Source organism: Chiloscyllium plagiosum, unplaced genomic scaffold (genome assembly GCF_037043375.1).
Source record: "Chiloscyllium plagiosum isolate Xiang-an unplaced genomic scaffold, Cpla_swu_hap1 HiC_scaffold_22, whole genome shotgun sequence".
Taxonomy (NCBI): Eukaryota; Metazoa; Chordata; class Chondrichthyes; order Orectolobiformes; family Hemiscylliidae; genus Chiloscyllium; species Chiloscyllium plagiosum.
In genome coordinates, this window is record NW_028270160.1 from 17,435,393 (window position 1) to 17,458,592 (window position 23,200).

General features: G+C 53.0%; 2 protein-coding genes across 7 annotated transcripts in view; one reads left to right on the top strand and one right to left on the bottom strand.

The window, feature by feature from the left end:
* The window catches only part of cfap43 (cilia and flagella associated protein 43), a 145,623-nt gene extending 141,234 nt beyond the window's left edge, over positions 1–4,389 (top strand). For all 6 annotated transcript variants that reach the window (XM_043712886.2, XM_087998806.1, XM_087998804.1 and 3 more), the window contains one exon: positions 3,983–4,389. In XM_043712886.2, coding sequence (XP_043568821.2) covers positions 3,983–4,164 — 182 coding nt within the window. In that variant the 3' untranslated portion in view covers positions 4,165–4,389. The remainder of the gene's footprint in view (positions 1–3,982) is intronic.
* Positions 4,390–4,640: 251 nt separating this feature from the next.
* sfr1 (SWI5-dependent homologous recombination repair protein 1) overlaps positions 4,641–23,200 on the bottom strand; it is a 49,466-nt gene continuing 30,906 nt past the window's right edge. The window contains exons 2-4 of the mRNA XM_087998816.1: positions 7,655–7,780; positions 6,061–6,489; positions 4,641–5,085 (exon numbers count right to left, since the gene is read on the bottom strand). Coding sequence (XP_087854942.1) covers positions 4,897–5,085; positions 6,061–6,489; positions 7,655–7,669 — 633 coding nt within the window. The 5' untranslated portion in view covers positions 7,670–7,780 and the 3' untranslated portion in view covers positions 4,641–4,896. The remainder of the gene's footprint in view (positions 5,086–6,060; positions 6,490–7,654; positions 7,781–23,200) is intronic.

A 23,200-nucleotide genomic window follows, 5' to 3' on the forward strand; every position in this document is an offset into this window, starting at 1 on the left:
GTTGGTCCGGGTGTCCCAGAGGTGTTCTCTGAAACGTTCCGCAAGTAGGCGGCCTGTCTCCCCAATATAGAGGAGGCCACATCGGGTGCAGCGGATGCAATAGATGATGTGTGTGGAGGTGCAGGTGAATTTGTGGCGGATATGGAAGTATCCCTTGGGGCCTTGGAGGGAAGTAAGGGGGGAGGTGTGGGTGCACGTTTTGCATTTCTTGCGGTTGCAGGGGAAGGTGCCGGGAGTGGACTACCTAGACTACACCTCCTCCCACCCTGCCCCCTGTAAAAACGCCATCCCATATTCCCAATTCCTTCGTCTCCGCCGCATCTGCTCCCAGGAGGACCAATTCCAAATCCATACAACCCAGATAGCCTCCTTCTTCAAGGACCACAATTTCCCCCCAGACGTGGTCGACCATGCCCTCCACCGCATCTCTTCCAGTTCCCGCTCCTCCGCCCTTGAGACCGCCCCTCCAACCGCCACCAGGACAGAACCCCACTGGTCCTCACCTACCACCCCACCAACCTCCATGTACAGCGTGTCATCCGCCATCATTTCCGCCACCTCCAAACGGACCCCACCACCAGGGATATATTTCCCTCCCCTCCCGTATCAACGTTCCGAAAAGACCACTCCCTCCGTGACTCCCTCGTCAGGTCCACATCCCCCACCAACTCAACCTCCACTCCCGGCACCTTCCCCTGCAACCGCAAGAAATGCAAAACTTGTGCCCACACCTCCCCCCTTACTTCCCTCCAAGGCCCCAAGGGATACTTCCATATCCGCCACAAATTCACCTGCACCTCCACACACATCATCTATTGCATCCGCTGCACCCCATGTGGCCTCCTCTATATTGGGGAGACAGGCCGCCTACTTGCGGAACGTTTCAGAGAACACCTCTGGGACACCCGGACCAACCAACCCAACCACCCCGTGGCTCAACACTTCATCTCCCCCTCCCACTCTACCAAGGACATGCAGGTCCTTGGACTCCTCCATCGCCAGACCATAGTAATACGGCGGTTGGAGGAAGAGCACCTCATCTTCCGCCTAGGAACCCTCCAACCACAAGGGATGAACTCAGATTTCTCCAGTTTCCTCATTTCCCCTCCCCCCACCTTGTCTCAGTCAAATCCCTCGAACTCAGCACCGCCTTCCTAACCTGCAATCTTCTTCCTGACCTCTCCGCCCCCACCCCACTCCGGCCTATCACCCTCACCTTGACCTCCTTCCACCTATCGCATTTCCAAAGCCCCTCCCCCAAGTCCCTCCTCCCTACCTTTTATCTTAGCCTGCTGGACACACTTTCCTCATTCCTGAAGAAGGGCTTATGCCCGAAACGTCGATTCTCCTGTTCCTTGGATGCTGCCTGACCTGCTGCGCTTTTCCAGCAATACATTTTCAGTACAAGAGTTGGCAGGTCATGTTACAGTTGTATAGGACTTTGGTTCGGCCACATTTGGAATACTGCATACAGTTCTGGTCGCCACATTACCAAAAGGATGTCGATGCATTGGACAGGGTGCAGAGGAGGTTCACCAGGATGTTGCCTAGTATAGAGGGTGCTAGCTATGAGGAGAGGTTGAGTAGATTAGGATTATTTTCATTGGAAAGGAGGAGATTGAGGGGGCACCTGATTGAGGCCTAAAAATCATGAGACATATAGGCAGGGTGGATAACAAGAAACATTTTCCCGGAGTGGAAGACTCAATATCTAGAAGTCATAAATTCAAAGTGAGGGGGAAAAGTTTAGGGGAGATATACGTGGAAAGTTCTTCATACAGAGTGTGGTGGGTGTCTGGAATGCATTGCCAGCGCAGGTGGTAAGTGTACGAATACATTTAAAATGTATCTAGACAGATACATGAATGGGCAGGGAGCAAATGGATACAGATCCTTAGAAAATGGGTGGCAGATTTAGATAGAGGATATGGATCGGCACAGGCTTGGAGGGCCGAATGACCTGTTCCTGTGCTTTGTTCTTTATTTGGTAGAACCAGTGGGTTTTTGAGACAACTCAGTCATAATCTGCTGTATTTGTGCTATATTAGGCAAACACTGTACACGCAGGTGGCAAGGAGTATGTTGTTCCAGAGGATTTGGACACTTAAAAAAGAAAATTTGCAGGGCTATAGGGCAAGAACTAAGCAGTGGGTCAAATTGGATAGCTCAAAGAAGCAGCACAGGTATGAAGAATTGAATGCTTCCCCTCCCTCTTCTGTCACACCTTCTGTGTTGTATCATTCTGGGACAAACCAAAAGTAGTATGTTATAAATGCCATGCTATGTCTTTCAGAAGCATCTGAAAATGCATCATATTGCAGCAAGTAAAACTGCAAATATGCCAGCTTATTTTGCAAGATCCATCAAATAGGTTAGTGTATGAAAGATAATAGAGACCTATGGGAACAAGGTAGGAAGAGCCAAAGATTCTCCGCTGTAGATCTAGTATTAGGTAATTTAGTCATTGACTTGAAAGGAATGTTGGTAAGGCTACCAGAGAACTCTACTTTTTTGTTGGATGTTCAATGGGTTAAAGCTTAGCTGAAACAAAACTGCAAGGAGTCTACACCAGAAACTCATTAAATTTAAGAAGTATTTAGATGTACACTTGCAATGCCAAGGCATATAAGGCTCTTGGCAAAGTGCTGAAAAATGTTTGTATAATTAGGTCGTTGTTTTTGACTGGCATAGACTCAAAGGGCAGAAGGGCATATTTCTGTGCTGTAGATTTCTATGATATCTGCACAGTAGCAGCGATGAGCAATTAAACACAGTACTACTCAAAAGAAAGTCAATCAATGTTACACACAGAAGTACTGGAGTGAAGCTTGAACATGTATAAATTCAAAAGTCTGCACCACAGATATGCAATGGAAACAGACAATGTTTATATAATATAGATGTCAGAAAGAAATGCATGGTAATTAACAAGATCAATTTAACTGATTAGGTTGTTCTCTTCCAATCAGACAGTCCCAGGTTGATGATGATTCAACAATAGGAATGTGGCATTTACCAATCAATGTTTGATTGTCAGCATCTCAATGGTAATATTAAACGGAGTCATCACCACACAGTTACTTGTCTCCACTTTCAGAGTGAGGGGCTATTCCATGCCAAGTTACTATCTCTACCCTGCCCTAAGTAAATCACAAAAAGAAAGGAATAAAGGTTGGAAGAAAAGTAGTGATAGCCATTCTCTGTCAACTTCTAGTTGGCATTTCCTGAAGTGGTTCAACTGGATTAGCAGTCCCTTTCCTTTCAACCAAGGATAGTGAGTCACAATAAACGTATCACCATTAAGGTGTAGCAGAAGGAGACCATTCAGCTCTGCTATTCAATGAGACCCTGTCTTATCTGATAATCCATGACTCTAATTTCCTGCCTTTTCTCCATAACCTTTGAATCCCCTACTAATTAAAAATAAGTCCAGCTCAGGCTTGAATATACTTAATGATGTTACCTCAACAATCTCCCACTAATGAATTCACAGATCCACTACTCTCAGAGAAGAAATTCCTCATTGCCTTAAATGTTTGACCCCTCAATCTGAGATTATACCCACTATTCCTAGACTATCTTAGAGATGAAACAATCTTTTCACACCTACCTTGTCAAGCCCCCCCTCTAAATTCCAATGAGTACAGGCCCAACCGACTCAATCTTTCCTCATAAACTATTCCTCCATACCAATGCCTAGAAGCCCTTCTCTGGATTACTTCCAATGCCAGTACAGCTTTCCTTAGGTAAGGAGTCCAAAACTGTTCATTGTATTCCAGCTGTAGTCAGATTAGTGTCTTGTACAGTTTTAGCAAAACCTTCCTACTTGGTATATTCTTACTTCCTTTGAGATAAAAGTCAACATTCTATCTGTCTTCCCTACTACCCGCTGAACTAGAATGCAAGCTATTTGCAATTCCCAAATAACCCAAACTGAACCCCAAAACTCCAAGGGAGATGCTAATTTTTCTTTATCCATTAGCGCCAGTTGAATCCGAACAAGATACTCGCAATCGTTTCAGGGACTTAATGCAGCACAACCGTCTGATGGAACTGAATCGATCCCAGGCCGAAGATATTGCTATTCTGAGAAGTGAGTTGGAAAGACAACGTATGAAGAGCTTTCCGATCCTGGCTGAAACAGAGCAATACTCCTACGCTTAAAGGCATTGGTTTTGAATAAGATAAATAGCAAAGAATTAAATATGTAATTTTCCAAATGAGACTTTAATATAGAAAACACAATCGTTTGGCTGGATTAATTTAAAATTTGTATTCATTAAAAATAAATGTTTTTCTCAGTGTGCAACTGTATATGAATATTGGCATAGAAGTGTCACCTGATTTATTCCACTTGTTTACTCCACCCTTATAAAAACCACACCAAAACACTAACTCTATTTCCCTCTCCACACAGTTCTCAACCCAATATATATTTCCAGTACTTGTTCTTATTTCAGGTTTGCAGAATCTGTAGTATTTTGCTTCTGAATTAGAATAGATTAAAAATCTATTATTTTGCCTATATTCCTCCTCTTCACAAAGTGCACGCAGAAGTTTTTGGCTGTTTATTGTTCCATCCTTGACAGGATAAGAGAATTAGTCCAGAGAACAAGGTGACAGAAAAGAACAAGCAAAACTCCATCTTCACTGTTTAATGACAAATTACAGCAGCATTAATGATGGCTGGAGACGGAATGGATAAGCCCATGGTGTTGTATCCTTCCTCAGTAAAGGAAACAGAGTAAACAACAACTTCAGGAGTTTAAAGGCACCATGTAATCCGGCAGAGCAAAGTCTTTACAACAAAACAATGTCTTCTCAAAAACTTACTGCAAAGTGCTGGCTAATGCCTTGTGAATAAGGCTGCTGATTTTCAGCATAGGAGTGATCATCTCATCCATCTGTGAAATCTTCCTCAAGTCTGCTGTAATGCAGGAGTCTATCCTCAATTGCCAGACTGTCTATCAGCTGGGTTAAAGTTGGTTTTGAATCACTGCAAAGGGCAATTTGAAGTTCATACAACAAGGTCTGGCTGCTCTTCCTCCATTTCTGTATCAGAGATCCCAGTTCTGCCAGGTTATTCTAGAATTTTGAAAAAAGGGAATTGTTGGTGATTGATTTAATTAATTCATGGATAGAATCTAACAGGTAAATACTCCAACCTGAGAGAGAACTTATGAATGTTTTAAGTTTGTGTAAATTTGTTTTAAAATTGTCATCCCTCCTCCGCGCACCCTCCCCCCACCACACACACACACACACACACACACACACACACACACACACACACACACACACACACACACACACACAGCGAATGCATGAGAACACAACCACTTGTAAATTCCCCTCCAAGTTACCCAAAATTCTTGCTTGGAACTATACTAACATTCCTTCAGTATCATTGGGTCAAAATCTTGGAATTCCCTTCCTAACAACATTGTGGGTCTATGGGTTGTGCATGGACTGCAGTGGTTTGAGAAGGACAACTGGACACAGGCAATAAAAATTCTACCCAATCAGCGATATCCACATCTCATGAGTGAATTAACAAATTGAATTAACTTTATTGTCATATGAACTCACGAGTACACTGAAAAGTTTACAACTTGCCACTTACGGCATGATCTTAGGTACCAAAGTCCCTAGATACAGATTCTTAAATACAAAGTCTTAGGGAACTAAGACTAACAGCTTCTAGCATGGAAGTCAAAGGAAGTGTCAGGAAAACACATGAAGGTCAGCTGGTAAACCAAAAACTGTAAAATGAAACCAGGGACAGAGGAAGGAAAGAAATAGAATCTGACTCAAGACATTTCACCATCTCATATACTGTAAAATACATGGGGGTAATTAGCAGTGGCTTGGTGAACATGATTCTCCCATAATATCCCAGGAATTCAACGTGGTAGGGACACAAGCACCAATACCAAACATCAGTGAAGCCCAGACCCAGCAGTGCATCACTGCAATTATTGGTCTTCATTCTGGAGCTGAGGGGTCAGAATTATATGGATTGAGATCCAGAATTGCTATTAAGTGGTATCAGCTATTTACCTTTGTTCTGTACATCTGAACCATTTTCAAACGACGGAGAAGTTCCTCTTTCTCTCTCACTTCTCTCTGTAATCGTTCTTTCTCCTCAAGAAGTTGCTGCTTTTCAGGGATTAGATTAGGGGACTTAGCAGAAGTCTGGATGTTCTGTTCAGCTGCATGCTGGACTCTCAGACAAGCTTCCTCCCGATCCACTGCACTTGTATCTGGCTGCTTATCCATCATCTTATTGCAAAGACTTTCTGTTTCTGTGATAACACCATTCTGAGCACAAGTATCAGGAATCTGGCTGCCACCAGCCTCAGTGCCAGGGTCTGCATTTCCACCACCTTCACTCTGGCTGTCAATTTTTAATCGCTTTGGCACAACAAATGGAAAGTTAAAAGGACGCCGTGATTTCTTCAGCCGTTCTCGAAGACTGGCACTCAAAGGCTGTCAGAGTGAAACAACAAAATTAACGAGATTTGGCAGTTTGGGTTATAATCTGTTTAATTCTATAGAAATTGGTACAAAACAGAATGAATACCCTAAACTATACTTCAGTCAGTCACAGCTCTGTTAAGAACATTCACACATCAAGTAAGAAGCTCACAGATTTATGTCGTGGTCTACAGGCTGAAGCTCAAAATCCAGCCTTATGTGCCAAGTGTGTGGGGGAGGGGGAGGGGGGGGGGGGGGCAGTGTGGTGTTGGGTTAATTAAGGGAGCACTGCAATGGAGGAGCAGGCTTGAAGGGTCAAATGGCATACTTCTATTCTTAATTTGTACATCTACATTAATCGTAAGGCACTAACACACGAGCATAAGGAAGAAGATAAAATGGAAGGATCTCGGCATGCTCTTGCTGCAATTATACAAGGCCTTGGGTGAGGCCACTCCTTGTGTACTGCGTGCAGTTTTAGTCTCCTAGTCTGAGGAAAGACATTCTTGCTATTGAGGGAATCCAGTGAAGGTTCACCAGACTGATCAACTGGGCTTGTATTCACTGGAATTTAGAAGAACGAGAATTGGGGTTTGTGAGATCTCATAGAAACATAAAAATCTGATTGGACTGGAAAGGTTAGATGCAGGAAGAGTGTTCCTAATGTTGGGGAAGTCCAGAACTAGGGGTCACAGTGAAAGAATAAAGGGTGAGTATTAGGGTCTGAGATGAGTAAGAATTTCTTCACTCAGTTGTGAACCTGTAGCATTCTCTACCACAGAACGCTTTTGGAGCCAGTTTGTTAGATATATTAAAGAGGGAGCTGGACATATTCCTTGATCCCTTTAGCCACAAGGGCCATGGAGAGAGAGTGGGAATCAGCGACTGAAATTGCATGATCCGCTACGATGTATTGAATGGTGGTGCAGGCTCGATGGGCCAAATGGCCTACTCCTGCACCTATTTTCTATGTCTGTGCATTTCAAACTTTCTCTAATAGGGGAATGTTAGGGGAAACCCAGAGTCCTGATACTTCAACTGTAGCATGCTGCAGTGTAATCTGCACAAAGTGGTTGTGACACTGAAGTTGAACCCCCGATGCTACATAACAGACTCTCAAAGGTCAAGACCCTTTCAAATAGCTACTACAAATATTTATTCTATGTTCAGCACTCACTGTTTTTGCTGCCATGTTGCTGATAGTTGAGGTTTGAACACCTGATCCCAATTAGCCTGCTGTCAAAGAGCGACAAGGGGAACTGAAGTTCTCACACTTTATTTTTGGACTTGGTTCCTTCACCATCTAACAATGCAAAATAGATAAATGAAACTTCATTTGTAAAACAAAAATTTAGAAGCCTTTTCACACCCAGTGTTTTCTCTGAATCTTTCTGCTCTTTGATGACAAGGGTTGTTATTGCTGGGAACTGGAATCTAAAGCATTTTAGACCCCAATGTCAACACCAATGCTTCCTATACCAGGTACAGCACTGCAGCTGAGAATAAAGTTCCCTCACAATATCTGCTGTGACCATCTCAACTTTAAAAACTTGGTTTTACAATTGGCATTTCTCTGCTACTATCATTTGCAAGACCAGCATTTGTTGTCCATCTCCAGCTGCACAGTCGGAGGGTTGGTGTGAGGGAGCATTGCACTGTCGGGGGTCACTATTGATGAGTTGCCGCGCAGTCAGAGGGTCAGACCTGAGGGAGCGCCGCACAGTCAGAGGGTCAGACCTGAGGGAGCGCCGCACAGTCAGAGGGTCAGACCTGAGGGAGCGCCGCACAGTCAGAGGGTCAGACCTGAGGGAGCGCCGCACAGTCAGAGGGTCAGACCTGAGGGAGCGCCGCACAGTCAGAGGGTCAGACCTGAGGGAGCGCCGCACAGTCAGAGGGTCAGACCTGAGGGAGCGCCGCACAGTCAGAGGGTCAGACCTGAGGGAGCGCCGCACAGTCAAGTCAGTCCTGAAGGAGCACCGCAGTCAGAGGGGCATTCATGAGGGAGTGCCGCACAGTCACAGGGTCAGTACTTAGGGAGCACTGCACTGTCACAGGGTCAGTACTTAGGGAGCACTGCACTGTCACAGGGTCAGTACTTAGGGAGCACTGCACTGTCACAGGGTCAGTACTTAGGGAGCACTGCACTGTCACAGGGTCAGTACTGAGGGAGCGCTGCACTGTCACAGGGGCAGTACCAAGGGAGTGCTGCACTGTCACAGGGGCAGTACATAGGCAGTGTCGCACTGTCACAGGGTCAGTACTTAGTAAGCGCTGCACTGTCACAGGGGCAGTACTTAGGGAGTGCTTTCACTGTCACAGGGTCAGTATTTGGGGAGCGCTCCAATGTCACAGGGTCAGTACTTAGGGAGCGCTGCACTGTCACAGGGTCAGTACTTAGGGAGCACTGCCCTGTCACAGGGTCACCACCAAGGGAGTGCCGCACGGTCACAGGGTCAGTACTTAGGGAGCGCTGCATTGTCACAGAGGCGGTACCAAGGGAGTGCTGCACTGTCACAGGGTCAGTACTGAGGGAGCGTCGCACTGTCACAGGGTCAGTACTTAGTAAGCGCTGTCCTGTCACATGGTCAGTACTTAGGGAGTGCTGCACTGTCACAGGGTCAGTACTGAGGGAGCGCTGCACTGTCACAGGGTCAGCACCGAGAGAGTGCCGCACTGTCACAAGGTCAGTACTTAGGGAGTGCTGCAGTGTCACAAGGTCAGTACTGATGGAACGCTGCACTGTCACAGGGTCAGTACTTAGGTGCTCTGTACTGTCACAGGGTCAGTACCGATGGAACGCTACCCTGTCACAGGGTCAGTACTTAGGGAGCGCTGCACTGTCACAGGGTCAGTACTGAGGGAGCGCTGCACTGTCACAGGGTCAGTACAGCGGGAGCGCCGCACTGTCACAGTTTCAGTACTTAGGGAGCGCCGCACGGTCACAGGGTCAGTACTTAGGGAGTGCTGCACTGTCACAGGGTCAGTACTTAGGGAGCGCTGCACTGTCACAGGGTCAGTACTTAGGGAGCGCTGCACTGTCACAGGGTCAGTACTGAGGGAGTGCTGCACTGTCACAGGGTCAGTACCGATGGAGCGCTGCACTGTCACAGGGAGCGCTGCACTGTCACAGGTTCAGTACTGAGGGAGCGCTGCACTGTCACAGGGTCAGCACAGAGGGAGTGCTGCACTGTCACAGGGTCAGTACCGATGGAGCGCTGCCCTGTCACACGGTCAGTACTGAGGGAGCGCTGCCCTGTCACAGGGTCAGTACTGAGGGAGCGCTGCCCTGTCACAGGGTCAGTACTGAGGGAGCGCTGCCCTGTCACAGGGTCAGTACTGAGGGAGCGCTGCCCTGTCACAGGGTGAGTACTTAGGGAGCGCTGCACTGTCACTGGGTCAGTACTTAGGGAGTGCCGCACTGTCACAGGGTCAGTACTTAGGGAGCGCCGCACTGTCACAGGGTCAGTACTTAGGGAGCGCCGCACTGTCACAGGGTCAGTACTGAGGGAGCGCCGTACTGTCATAGGGTCAGTACTGAGGGAGCGCTGCACTGTCACAGGGTCAGTACCGAGGGAGCGCTGCACTGTCACAGGGTCAGTACCGAGGGAGCGCTGCACTGCCACAGGGTCAGTACCGAGGGAGTGCCGCACTGTTACAGGATCAGTACTAAGGGAGCGATGTCCTGTCAAATGGTCAGCACCGAGGGAGTGCCGCACTGTCACAGGGTCAGTACTGATGGAGCGCTGCACTGTCACAGGGACAGTACTGATGGAGCGCTGCACTGTCACAGGGACAGTACCGAGGGAGTGCCACAGTGTTACAGGGTCAGTATTGATGGAGCACTGCACTGTCACAGGGTCAGTACTGATGGAGCGCTGCACTGTCACAGGGTCAGTACCGAGGGAGTGCTGCACTGTCACAGGGCCAGTACTTAGGGAGCTCTGCACTGTCACAGGGTCAGAACCGAGGGAGCGGCGTACTGTCACAGGGTCAGTACCGATGGAGCGCTGAACTGTCATAGGGTCAGTACTGAGGGAGTGCCGGACTGTCACAGGGTCAGCACTTATGGAGCGCTGCACTGTCATAGGGCAGTACTTAGGGAGCGCTGCACTGTCACAGGGTCAGTACCGAGGGAGTGCCGCACTGTCACAGGGTCAGTATTGATGGAGCACTGCACTGTCACAGGGTCAGTACCGAGGGAGCGCTGCACAGTTACAGGGTCAGTACCGAGGGAGCGCTGCACAGTCACAGGGTCAGTACCGAGGGAGCGCTGCACAATCACAGGGCCAGTACTTAGGGAGCGCTGCACTGTCACAGGGTCAGAACCGAGGGAGTGCCGCACTGTCACAGGGTCAGTACCGAGGGAGTGCCGGACTGTCACAGGGTCAGTACTTATGGAGCGCTGCACTATCACAAGGTCAGTACCGATGGAGCACTTCACTGTCACAGGGTCAGTACTGATGGAGCACTGCACTGTCACAGGGTCAGTACTGATGGAGCACTGCACTGTCACAGGGCCAGTACTTAGGGAGCGCTGCACTGTCACAGGGTCAGAACCGAGGGAGTGCCGCACTGTCACAGGGTCAGTACTTATGGAGCGCTGCACTATCACAAGGTCAGTACCGATGGAGCACTTCACTGTCACAGGGTCAGTACTGATGGAGCACTGCACTGTCACAGGGTCAGTACTGATGGAGCACTGCACTGTCACAGGGTCAGTACTGATGGAGCGCTGCACTGTCACAGGGTCAGTACTTAGGGAGCGCTGCACTGTCACAGGGTCAGTACCGAGTGAGTGCCACACTGTCACAGGGTCAGTACCGAGGGAGCGCTGCACTGTCACAGGGTCAGTATCAAGGGAGTGCCGCACTGTCACAGGGTCAGTACTGAGAGAGCGCAGCACTGTCACAGGGCCAGTAATGAAGGAGCGCCGCACTGTCACAGGGCCAGTAATGAAGGAGCGCCGCACTGTCACAGGGCCAGTACTTACGGAGTGCCGCACTGTCACAGGGCCAGTACTGATGGAGCGCTGCACTGTCACAGGGTCAATACCGAAGGAGTGCCGCACTGTCACAGGGTCAGTACCGAGGGAGTGCCGGACTGTCACAGGGTCAGTACTGAGGGAGCGCTGCACTGTCACAGGGTCAGTACTGAGGGAGCGCTGCAGTGTCACAGGGCCAGTGCTGAAGGAGTGCCGCACTGTCACAGGGTCAGAACCGAGGGACCGCTGCCCTGTCACAGGGTCAGTACTTAGGGAGCGCCACCCTGTCACAGGGTCAGTTCTTAGGGAGTGCAGGACAGTCACAGGGTCAGTACTTATGGAGCGCTACACTATCACAAGGTCAGTACCGATAGAGCACTGCACTGTCACAGGGTCAGTACTGATGGAGCACTGCACTGTCACAGGGTCAGTACTTAGGAAGCGCTGCACTGTCACAGGGTCAGTATCGACGGGGTGCCGCACTGTCACAGGGTCAGTACTTCGGGAGCGCTGCACTGTCACAGGGTCAGTCCCGAGGGAGTGCCGCACTGTCACAGGGTCAGTACTTAGGGAGCGCTGCACTGTCACAGGGTCAGTATCGAGGGAGTGCTGCACTGTCACAGGGTCAGTACTTAGGGAGCGCTGCACTGTCACAGGGCCATTACTGAGGGAGCGCCGCACTGTCACAGAGTCAGTACTTACGGAGTGCCGCAATGTCACAGGGTAGGTACTGATGGAGCGCTGCACTGTCACAGGGACAGTACCGAGGGAGTGCCGGACTGTCACAGGGGCAGTACCGAGGGAGTGCGGCACTGTCACAGGGTCAGAACCGAGGGACCGCTGCCCTGTCACAGGGTCAGTACTTAGGGAGCGCCACCCTGTCACAGGGTCAGTTCTTAGGGAGTGCCGGACAGTCACAGGGTCAGTACTTATGGAGCGCTGCACTATCACAAGGTCAGTACCGATGGAGCACTGCACTGTCACAGGGTCAGTACTTAGGGAGCGTTGCACTGTCACAGGGTCAGTACTTAGGGAGCGCCACCCTGTCACAGGGTCAGTTCTTAGGGAGTGCAGGACAGTCACAGGGTCAGTACTTATGGAGCGCTACACTATCACAAGGTCAGTACCGATAGAGCACTGCACTGTCACAGGGTCAGTACTGATGGAGCACTGCACTGTCACAGGGTCAGTACTTAGGAAGCGCTGCACTGTCACAGGGTCAGTATCGACGGGGTGCCGCACTGTCACAGGGTCAGTACTTCGGGAGCGCTGCACTGTCACAGGGTCAGTCCCGAGGGAGTGCCGCACTGTCACAGGGTCAGTACTTAGGGAGCGCTGCACTGTCACAGGGTCAGTATCGAGGGAGTGCTGCACTGTCACAGGGTCAGTACTTAGGGAGCGCTGCACTGTCACAGGGCCATTACTGAGGGAGCGCCGCACTGTCACAGAGTCAGTACTTACGGAGTGCCGCAATGTCACAGGGTAGGTACTGATGGAGCGCTGCACTGTCACAGGGACAGTACCGAGGGAGTGCCGGACTGTCACAGGGGCAGTACCGAGGGAGTGCGGCACTGTCACAGGGTCAGAACCGAGGGACCGCTGCCCTGTCACAGGGTCAGTACTTAGGGAGCGCCACCCTGTCACAGGGTCAGTTCTTAGGGAGTGCCGGACAGTCACAGGGTCAGTACTTATGGAGCGCTGCACTATCACAAGGTCAGTACCGATGGAGCACTGCACTGTCACAGGGTCAGTACTTAGGGAGCGTTGCACTGTCACAGGGTCAGTACTTAGGAAGCGCTGCACTGTCACAGGGTCAGTATCGACGGGGTGCTGCACTGTCACAGGGTCAGTATCGAGGGAGTGCTGCACTGTCACAGGGTCAGTACTTAGGAAGCGCTGCACTGTCACAGGGCCAGTACTGAGGGAGCGCCGCACTGTCACAGGGTCAGTACTTACGGAGTGCCGCAATGTCACAGGGTCGGTACTGATGGAGCGCTGCACTGTCACAGGGTCAATACCGAGGGAGTGCCGCACTGTCACAGGGCCAGTACCGAGGGAGTGCCGCACTGTCAGAGGGTCAGTACTGATGGAGCGCTGCAGTGTCACAGGGTCAGTATCGACGGGGTGCTGCACTGTCACAGGGTCAGTACTTAGGGAGCGCCGCACTGTCACAGGGTCAGTACTTAGGGAGCGCTGCACTGTCACAGGGTCAGTACTGAGGGAGCGCTGCACTGTCACAGGGTCAGTACTTAGGGAGCGCTGCACTGTCACAGGGTCAGTACTTAGGGCGCGCTGCACTGTCACAGGGCCAGTACTGAGGGAGCGCCGCACTGTCACAGGGTCAGTAATTACGGAGTGCCGCATTGTCACAGGGTCGGTACTGATGAGCGCTGCACTGTCACAGGTTCAGTACTGATGGAGCGCTGCACTGTCATAGGGTCAGTACATAGGGAGCGCTGCACTGTCACAGCGACAGTACCGAGCAAGCGCCACACTGTCACAGGGACAGTAGTGATTGGGTGCTGCACTGACACAGGGTCAGTACTTAGGAGCGCTGTACTGTCACAGGGGCAGTACCGATGGAGCGCTGCACTGTCACAGGGTCCGTACTTAGGGAGCGTCGCACTGTCACAGAGGCAGTACCAAGGGAGTGCTGCACTGTCATAGGGTCAGTACTTAGGGAGCGTCGCACTGTCACAGGGTCAGTACTTAGTAAGCTCTGTCCTGTCACATGGTCAGTACTTAGGGAGCGCTGCACTGTCACAGGGTCAGTACTGATGGAGCACTGCACTGTCACAGGGTCAGTACTGATGGAGCACTGCACTGTCACAGGGTCAGTACTGATGGAGCGCTGCACTGTCACAGGGTCAGTACTTAGGGAGCGCTGCACTGTCACAGGGTCAGTACCGAGGAAGTGCCGGACTGTCACAGGGTCAGTACTTATGGAGCGCTGCACTATCACAAGGTCAGTACCGATGGAGCACTTCACTGTCACAGGGTCAGTACTGATGGAGCACTGCACTGTCACAGGGTCAGTACTGATGGAGCGCTGCACTGTCACAGGGTCAGTACTTAGGGAGCGCTGCACTGTCACAGGGTCAGTACCGAGTGAGTGCCACACTGTCACAGGGTCAGTACCGAGGGAGCGCTGCACTGTCACAGGGTCAGTATCAAGGGAGTGCCGCACTGTCACAGGGTCAGTACTTAGGGAGCGCTGCACTGTCACAGGGTCAGTATCGAGGGGGTGCTGCACTGTCACAGGGTCAGTACTGAGAAAGTGCAGCACTGTCACAGGGCCAGTACTGAGGGAGCGCCGCACTGTCACAGGGCCAGTACTTACGGAGTGCCGCACTGTCACAGGGCCGGTACTGATGGAGCGCTGCACTGTCACAGGGTCAATACCGAAGGAGTGCCGCACTGTCACAGGGTCAGTACCGAGGGAGTGCCGGACTGTCACAGGGTCAGTACTGAGGGAGCGCTGCACTGTCACAGGGGCAGTACCGAGGGAGTGCCGCACTGTCACAGGGTCAGAACCGAGGGACCACTGCCCTGTCACAGGGTCAGTTCTTAGGGAGTGCCGGACAGTCACAGGGTCAGTACTTATGGAGCGCTGCACTATCACAAGGTCAGTACCGATGGAGCACTGCACTGTCACACGGTCAGTACTGATGGAGCACTGCACTGTCACAGAGTCAGTACTTAGGGAGCGCTGCACTGTCACAGGGTCAGTACTTAGTAAGCTCTGTCCTGTGACATGGTCAGTACTTAGGGAGTGCTGCACTGTCACAGGGTCAGTACTTGAGGAGCGCTCCAATGTCACAGGGTCAGTACTGAGGGAGCGCTGCACTGTCACAGGGTCTGTACCGAGGGAGTGCCGCACTGTCACAGGGTCAGTACTGATGGAGCGCTGCACTGTCACAGGGTCAATACCCAAGGAGCGCTGTCCTGTCACATGGTCAGCACCGAGGGAGTGCCGCACTGTCACAGGGACAGTACTGATGGAGCGCTGCACTGTCACAGGGACAGTACCGAGGGAGTGCCACAGTGTTACAGGGTCAGTACCGAGGGAGTGCCACACTGTCACAGGGTCAGTACCGAGGGAGTGCCGCAGTGTCACAGGGTCAGTATTGATGGAGCACTGCACTGTCACAGGGTCAGTACTGATGGAGCGCTGCACTGTCACAGGGTCAGTACCGAGGGAGTGCCGGACTGTCACAGGGTCAGAACCGAGGGACCGCTGCCCTGTCACAGGGTCAGTACTAAGGGAGCGCCACCCTGTCACAGGGTCAGTTCTTAGGTAGTGCCGGACAGTCACAGGTTCAGCACTTATGGAGCGCTGCACTATCACAAGGTCAGTATTGATGGAGCACTGCACTGTCACAGGGTCAGTACTTAGGGAGCGTTGCACTGTCACAGGGTCAGTACTTAGGAAGCGCTGCACTGTCACAGGGTCAGTATCGACGGGGTGCTGCACTGTCACAGGGTCAGTACTTATGGAGCGCTGCACTGTCACAGGGTCAGTCCCGAGGGAGTACCGCACTGTCACAGGGTCAGTACTTAGGGAGCGCTGCACTGTCACAGGGTCAGTATCGAGGGAGTGCTGCACTGTCACAGGGTCAGTACTTAGGGAGCGCTGCACTGTCACAGGGCCAGTACAGAGGGAGCGCCGCACTGTCACAGGATCAGTACTTACGGAGTGCCGCAATGTCACAGGGTCGGTACTGATGGAGCGCTGCACTGTCACAGGGTCAATACCGAAGGAGTGCCGCATTGTCACAGGGTCAGTACTTAGGGAGCGCTGCACTGTCACAGGGTCAGTACCGAGGGAGTGCCGCACTGTCAGAGGGTCAGTACTGATGGAGTGCTGCACTGTCACAAGGTCAGTATCGACGGGGTGCTGTACTGTCACAGGGTCAGTACCTAGGGAGCGCTGCACTGTCACAGGGTCAGTACTGATGGAGCGCTGCACTGTCACAGGGTCAGTATCGACGGGGTGCTGCACTGTCACAGGGTCAGTCCCGAGGGAGTGCCGCACTGTCACAGGGTCAGTACTTAGGGAGCGCTGCACTGTCACAGGGTCAGTATCTAGGGAGTGCTGCACTGTCACAGGGTCAGTACTTAGGGAGCGCTGCACTGTCACAGGGCCAGTACTGAGGGAGCGCCGCACTGTCACAGGGTCAGTACTTACGGAGTGCCGCACTGTCACAGGGTCGGTACTGATGGAGCGCTGCACTGTCACAGGGTCAGTACTGATGGAGCGCTGCACTGTCACAGGGTCAGTACTGATGGAGCGCTGCACTGTCACAGGGTCAGTACTGATGGAGCGCTGCACTGTCATAGGGTCAGTACCGAGCAAGCGCCACACTGTCACAGGGACAGTAGTGATTGGGCGCTGCACTGACACAGGGTCAGTACTTAGGAGCGCTGTACTGTCACAGGGGCAGTACATAGGGAGCGCTGCACTGTCACAGGGTCAGTACTTAGGGAGCGTCGCACTGTCACAGGGTCAGTACTTAGTAAGCGCTGCACTGTCACAGAGGCAGTACCAAGGGAGTGCTGCACTGTCATAGGGTCAGTACTTAGGGAGCGTCGCACTGTCACAGGGTCAGTACTTAGTAAGCTCTGTCCTGTCACATGATCAATAATTAGGGAGTGCTGCACTGTCACAGGGTCAGTACTGAGGGAGCGCTGCACTGTCACAGGGTCTGTACCGAGGCAGTGCCGCACTGTCACAGGGTCAGTACTGATGGAGCGCTGCACTGTCACAGGGTCAGTACTGATGGAGCGCTGCACTGTCACAGGGTCAGTACTGATGGAGCGCTGCATTGCCACAGGGTTAGTACCGAGGGAGCGCTGTCCTGTCACATGGTCAGCACCGAGGGAGTGCCGCACTGTCACAGGGTCAGTATTGATGGAGCACTGCACTGTCACAGGGTCGGTACTGATGGAGCGCTGCACTGTCACAGGGTCAATACCGAATGAGTGCCGCATTGTCACAGGGTCAGTACTTAGGGAGCGCTGCACTGTCATAGGGTCAGTACCGAGGGAGTGCCGCACTGTCACAGGGCCAGTACCGAGGGAGTGCCGCACTGTCACAGGGTCAGTTCTGATGGAGCGCTGCTCTGTGATAGGGTCAGTACTTAGGGAGCGCTGCACTGTCACACCGACAGTACCGAGCGAGTGCCACACTGTCACAGGGACAGTAGTGATTGGGCGCTGCACTGACACAGGGTCAGTACTTAGGAGCGCTGTACTGTCACAGGGGCAGTACAGATGGAGCGCTGCACTGTCACAGGGTCAGTACTTAGTAAGCGCTGCACTGTCACAGAGGCAGTACCAAGGGAGTGCTGCACTGTCATCGGGTCAGTACTTAGGGAGCGCTGCACTGTCACAGGGTCAGTACTTGGGGAGCGCTCCAATGTCACAGGGTCAGTACTGAGGGAGCGCTGCACTGTCACAGGGTCAGTACCGAGGGAGTGCCGCACTGTCACAGGGACAGTAGTAATTGGGCACTGCACTGACACAGGGTCAGTACTTAGGAGGGCTGTACTGTCACAGGGGCAGTACATAGGGAGCGCCGCACTGTCACAGGGTCAGTACTTAGGGAGCGTCGCACTGTCACAGGGTCAGTACTTAGTAAGCGCTGCACTGTCACAGAGGCAGTACCAAGGGAGTGCTGCACTGTCATAGGGTCAGTACTTAGGGAGCGTCGCACTGTCATAGGGTCAGTACTTAGTAAGCTCTGTCCTGTCACATGGTCAGTACTTAGGGAGCGCTGCACTGTCACAGGGTCAGTACTTGAGGAGCGCTCCAATGTCACAGGGTCAGTACTGAGGGAGCGCTGCACTGTCACAGGGTCAGTACTGATGGAGCGCTGCACTGTCACAGGGTCAGTACTGATGGAGCGCTGCACTGTCACAGGGTCAGTACTGATGGAGCGCTGCACTGTCACAGGGTCAGTACTGATGGAGCGCTGCACTGTCACAGGGTCAGTACTGATGGAGCGCTGCACTGTCACAGGGTCAGTACTGATGGAGCGCTGCACTGCCACAGGGTTAGTACCGAGGGAGCGCTGCACTGTCTCAGGGTCAGTACTGATGGAGCGCTGCACTGTCACAGGGACAGTACTGATGGAGCGCTGCACTGTCACAGGGACAGTACCGAGGGAGTGCCACAGTGTTACAGGGTCAGTACCGAGGGAGTGCCACACTGTCACAGGGTCAGTACCGAGGGAGTGCCGCAGTGTCACAGGGTCAGTATTGATGGAGCACTGCACTGTCACAGGGTCAGTACTGATGGAGCCCTGCACTGTCACAGGGTCTGTACCGAGGGAGCGCTGCACTGTCACAGGGCCAGTACTTAGGGAGCTTTGCACTGTCACAGGGTCAGAACCGATGGAGTGCCATACTGTCACAGGGTCAGTACCGATGGAGCACTGCACTGTCACAGGGTCAGTACTGATGGAGCGCTACAATGTCACAGGGTCAGTTCTTAGGTAGTGCCGGACAGTCACAGGGTCAGTACTTATGGAGCGCTGCTCTATCACAAGGTCAGTACCGATGGAGCACTGCACTGTCACAGGGTCAGTACTGATGGAGCGCTGCACTGTCATAGGGTCAGTAATTAGGAAGCGCTGCACTGTCACAGCGACAGTACCGAGCGAGCGCCACACTGTCACAGGGACAGTAGTGATTGGGCGTTGCACTGTCACAGAGGCACTACCAAGGGAGTGCTGCACTGTCATAGGGTCAGTACTGAGGGAGCGTCGCACTGTCACAGGGTCAGTACTTGGGGAGTGCTGCAATGTCACAGGGTCAGTACTGATGGAGCGCTGCACTGTCACAGGGTCAGTACTGAGGGAGCGCTGCACTGTCACAGGGTCAGTACCAAGGGAGCGCTGCACTGTCACAGGGTCAGTACCGAGGGAGCGCCACCCTGTCACAGGGTCAGTTCTTAGGGAGTGCCGGACAGTCACAGGGTCAGTACTTATGGAGCGCTGCACTATCACAAGGTCAGTACCGATGGAGCACTGCACTGTCACAGGGTCAGTACTTAGGGAGTGCTGCACTGTCACAGGGTCAGTACTTAGGAAGCGCTGCACTGTCACAGGGTCAGTACTTAGGAGCGCTGTACTGTCACAGGGGCAGTACCGATGGAGCGCTGCACTGTCACAGGGTCAGTACTTAGTAAGCGCTGCACTGTCACAGAGGCAGTACCAAGGGAGTGCTGCACTGTCATCGGGTCAGTACTTAGGGAGCGCTGCACTGACACAGGGTCAGTACTTGGGAGCGCTCCAATGTCACAGGGTCAGTACTGAGGGAGCGCTGTCCTGACACATGGTCAGTACTGATGGAGCGCTGCACTGTCACAGGGTCAGTACTGAGGGAGCGCTGCACTGTCACAGGGTCAGTACCGAGGGAGCGTCGCACTGTCACAGGGTCAGTACTTAGTAAGCGCTGCACTGTCACAGGGGCAGTACCAAGTGGGTGCTGCACTGTCACAGGGTCAGTACCAAGGGAGTGCTGCACTGTCACAGGGTCAGTACTGATGGAGCGCTGCACTGTCACAAGGTCAGAACTGAGGGAGCGCTGCACTGTCACAGGGTCAGTACTAAGGGAGTGCCACCCTGTCACAGGGTCAGTTCTTAGGGAGTGCCGGACAGTCACAGGGTCAGAACTTATGGAGCGCTGCACTATCACAAGGTCAGTACCGATGGAGCACTGCACTGTCACAGGGTCAGTACTTAGGGAGTGCTGCACTGTCACAGGGTCAGTACTTAGGAAGCGCTGCACTGTCACAGGGTCAGTATCGACGGGGTGCTGCACTGTCACAGGGCCAGTACTTAGGGAGCGCTGCACTGTCACAGGGCCAGTACTGAAGGAGCGCCGCACTTTCACAGGGTCAGTACTGATGGAGCGCTGCACTGTCACAGGCTCAATACCGAAGGAGTGCCGCATTGTCACAGGGTCAGTACTTAGGAAGCGCTGCACTGTCACAGGGTCAGTATCGACGGGGTGCTGCACTGTCACAGGGTCAGTACTTAGGGAGCGCTGCACTGTCACAGGGCCAGTACTGAGGGAGCGCCGCACTGTCACAGGGTCAGTACTTACGGAGTGCCGCACTGTCACAGGGTCGGTACTGATGGAGCGCTGCACTGTCACAGGGTCAATACCGAAGGAGTGCCGCATTGTCACAGGGTCAGTACTTAGGGAGCGCTGCACTGTTATAGGGTCAGTACCGAGGGAGTGCCGCACTGTCACAGGGCCAGTACCGAGGGAGTGCCGCACTGTCACAGGGCCAGTACTGATGGAGCGCTGCTCTGTGATAGGGTCAGTACTTAGGGAGCGCTGCACTGTCACAGCGACAGTACCGAGCGAGTGCCACACTGTCACAGGGACAGTAGTGATTGGGCGCTGCACTGACACAGGGTCAGTACTTAGGAGCGCTGTACTGTCACAGGCGCAGTACCGATGGAGCGCTGCACTGTCACAGGGTCAGTACTTAGTAAGCGCTGCACTGTCACAGAGGCAGTACCAAGGGAGTGCTGCACTGTCATCGGGTCAGTACTTAGGGAGCGCTGCACTGACACAGGGTCAGTACTTGGGAGCGCTCCAATGTCACAGGGTCAGTACTGAGGGAGCGCTGCACTGTCACAGGGTCAGTACTTGGGGAGCGCTCCAATGTCACAGGGTCAGTACTGAGGGAGCGCTGCACTGTCACAGGGTCAGTACTTACGGAGTGCCGCAATGTCACAGGGTCGGTACTGATGAGCGCTGCACTGTCACAGGGTCAATACCGAAGGAGTGCCGCATTGTCACAGGGTCAGTACTTAGGGAGCGCTGCACTGTCACAGGGTCAGTACCGAGGGAGTACCGGACTGTCACAGGGTCAGTACTTATGGAGCGCTGCACTGTCACAGGGTCAGTACTTCGGGAGCGCTGCACTGTCACAGGGTCAGTACTTAGGGAGCGCTGCACTGTCACAGGGTCAGTACCGAGTGAGTGCCACGCTGTCACAGGGTCAGCACCGAGTGAGTGCCACACTGTCACAGGGTCAGTACCGAGGGAGCGCTGCACTGTCACAGGGTCAGTCCCGAGGGAGTGCCGCACTGTCACAGGGTCAGTACTTAGGGAGCGCTGCACTGTCACAGGGTCAGTATCGAGGGAGTGCTGCACTGTCACAGGGTCAGTACTTTGGGAGCGCTGCACTGTCACAGGGTCAGTACTTAGGGAGCGCTGCACTGTCACAGGGTCAGTACTTAGGGAGCGCTGCACTGTCACAGGGTCAGTACCGAGTGAGTGCCACGCTGTCACAGGGTCAGTACCGAGTGAGTGCCACACTGTCACAGGGTCAGTACTTAGGGAGCGCTGCACTGTCACAGGGTCAGTACCGAGTGAGTGCCACGCTGTCACAGGGTCAGTACCGAGTGAGTGCCACACTGTCACAGGGTCAGTACCGAGGGAGCGCTGCACTGTCACAGGGTCAGTATCAAGGGAGTGCCGCACTGTTACAGGATCAGTACTAAGGGATCGCTGTCCTGTCACATGGTCAGCACCGAGGGGGTGCTGCACTGTCACAGGGTCAGTCCCGAGGGAGTGCCGCACTGTCACAGGGTCAGTACTTAGGGAGCGCTGCAGTGTCACAGGGCCAGTGCTGAAGGAGTGCCGCACTGTCACAGGGTCAGTACCGATGGAGCACTGCATTGTCACAGGGTCAGTACTTAGGGAGCGCTGCACTGTCACAGGGTCAGTACTTAGGAAGCGCTGCACTGTCACAGGGTCAGTATCGACGGGGTGCTGCACTTTCACAGGGTCAGTACTTATGGAGCGCTGCACTGTCACAGGGTCAGTACTTAGGGAGCGCTGCAGTGTCACAGGGCCAGTGCTGAAGGAGTGCCGCACTGTCACAGGGTCAGTACCGATGGAGCACTGCACTGTCACAGGGTCAGTACTTAGGGAGCGCTGCACTGTCACAGGGTCAGTACTTAGGAAGCGCTGCACTGTCACAGGGTCAGTATCGACGGGGTGCTGCACTTTCACAGGGTCAGTACTTATGGAGCGCTGCACTGTCACAGGGTCAGTCCCGAGGGAGTGCCGCACTGTCACAGGGTCAGTACTTAGGGAACGCTGCACTGTCACAGGGTCAGTATCGAGGGAGTGCTGCACTGTCACAGGGTCAGTACTTAGGAAGCGATGCACTGTCACAGGGCCAGTACTTAGGGAGCGCCGCACTGTCACAGGGTCAGTACTTAGGGAGTGCCGCAATGTCACAGGGTCGGTACTGATGGAGCGCTGCACTGTCACAGGGTCAATACCGAAGGAGTGCCGCATTGTCACAGGGTCAGTACTTAGGGAGCGCTGCACTGTCACAGGGTCAGTACTGAGGGAGTGCAGCACTGTCACAGGGTCAGTACCGAGGGAGTGCCGGACTGTCACAGGGTCAGTACTTATGGAGCGCTGCACTATCACAAGGTCAGTACCGATGGGGCTCTGCACTGTCACAGTGTCAGTACTTCGGGAGCGCTGCACTGTCACAGGGTCAGTACTTAGGGAGCACTGCACTGTCACAGGGTCAGTACTTAGGGAGCGCTGCACTGTCACAGGGTCAGTACTTAGGGAGCGCTGCACTGTCACAGGGTCAGTACTTAGGGAGCGCTGCACTGTCACAGGGTCAGTACCGAGTGAGTGCCACGCTGTCACAGGGTCAGTACCGAGTGAGTGCCACACTGTCACAGGGTCAGTA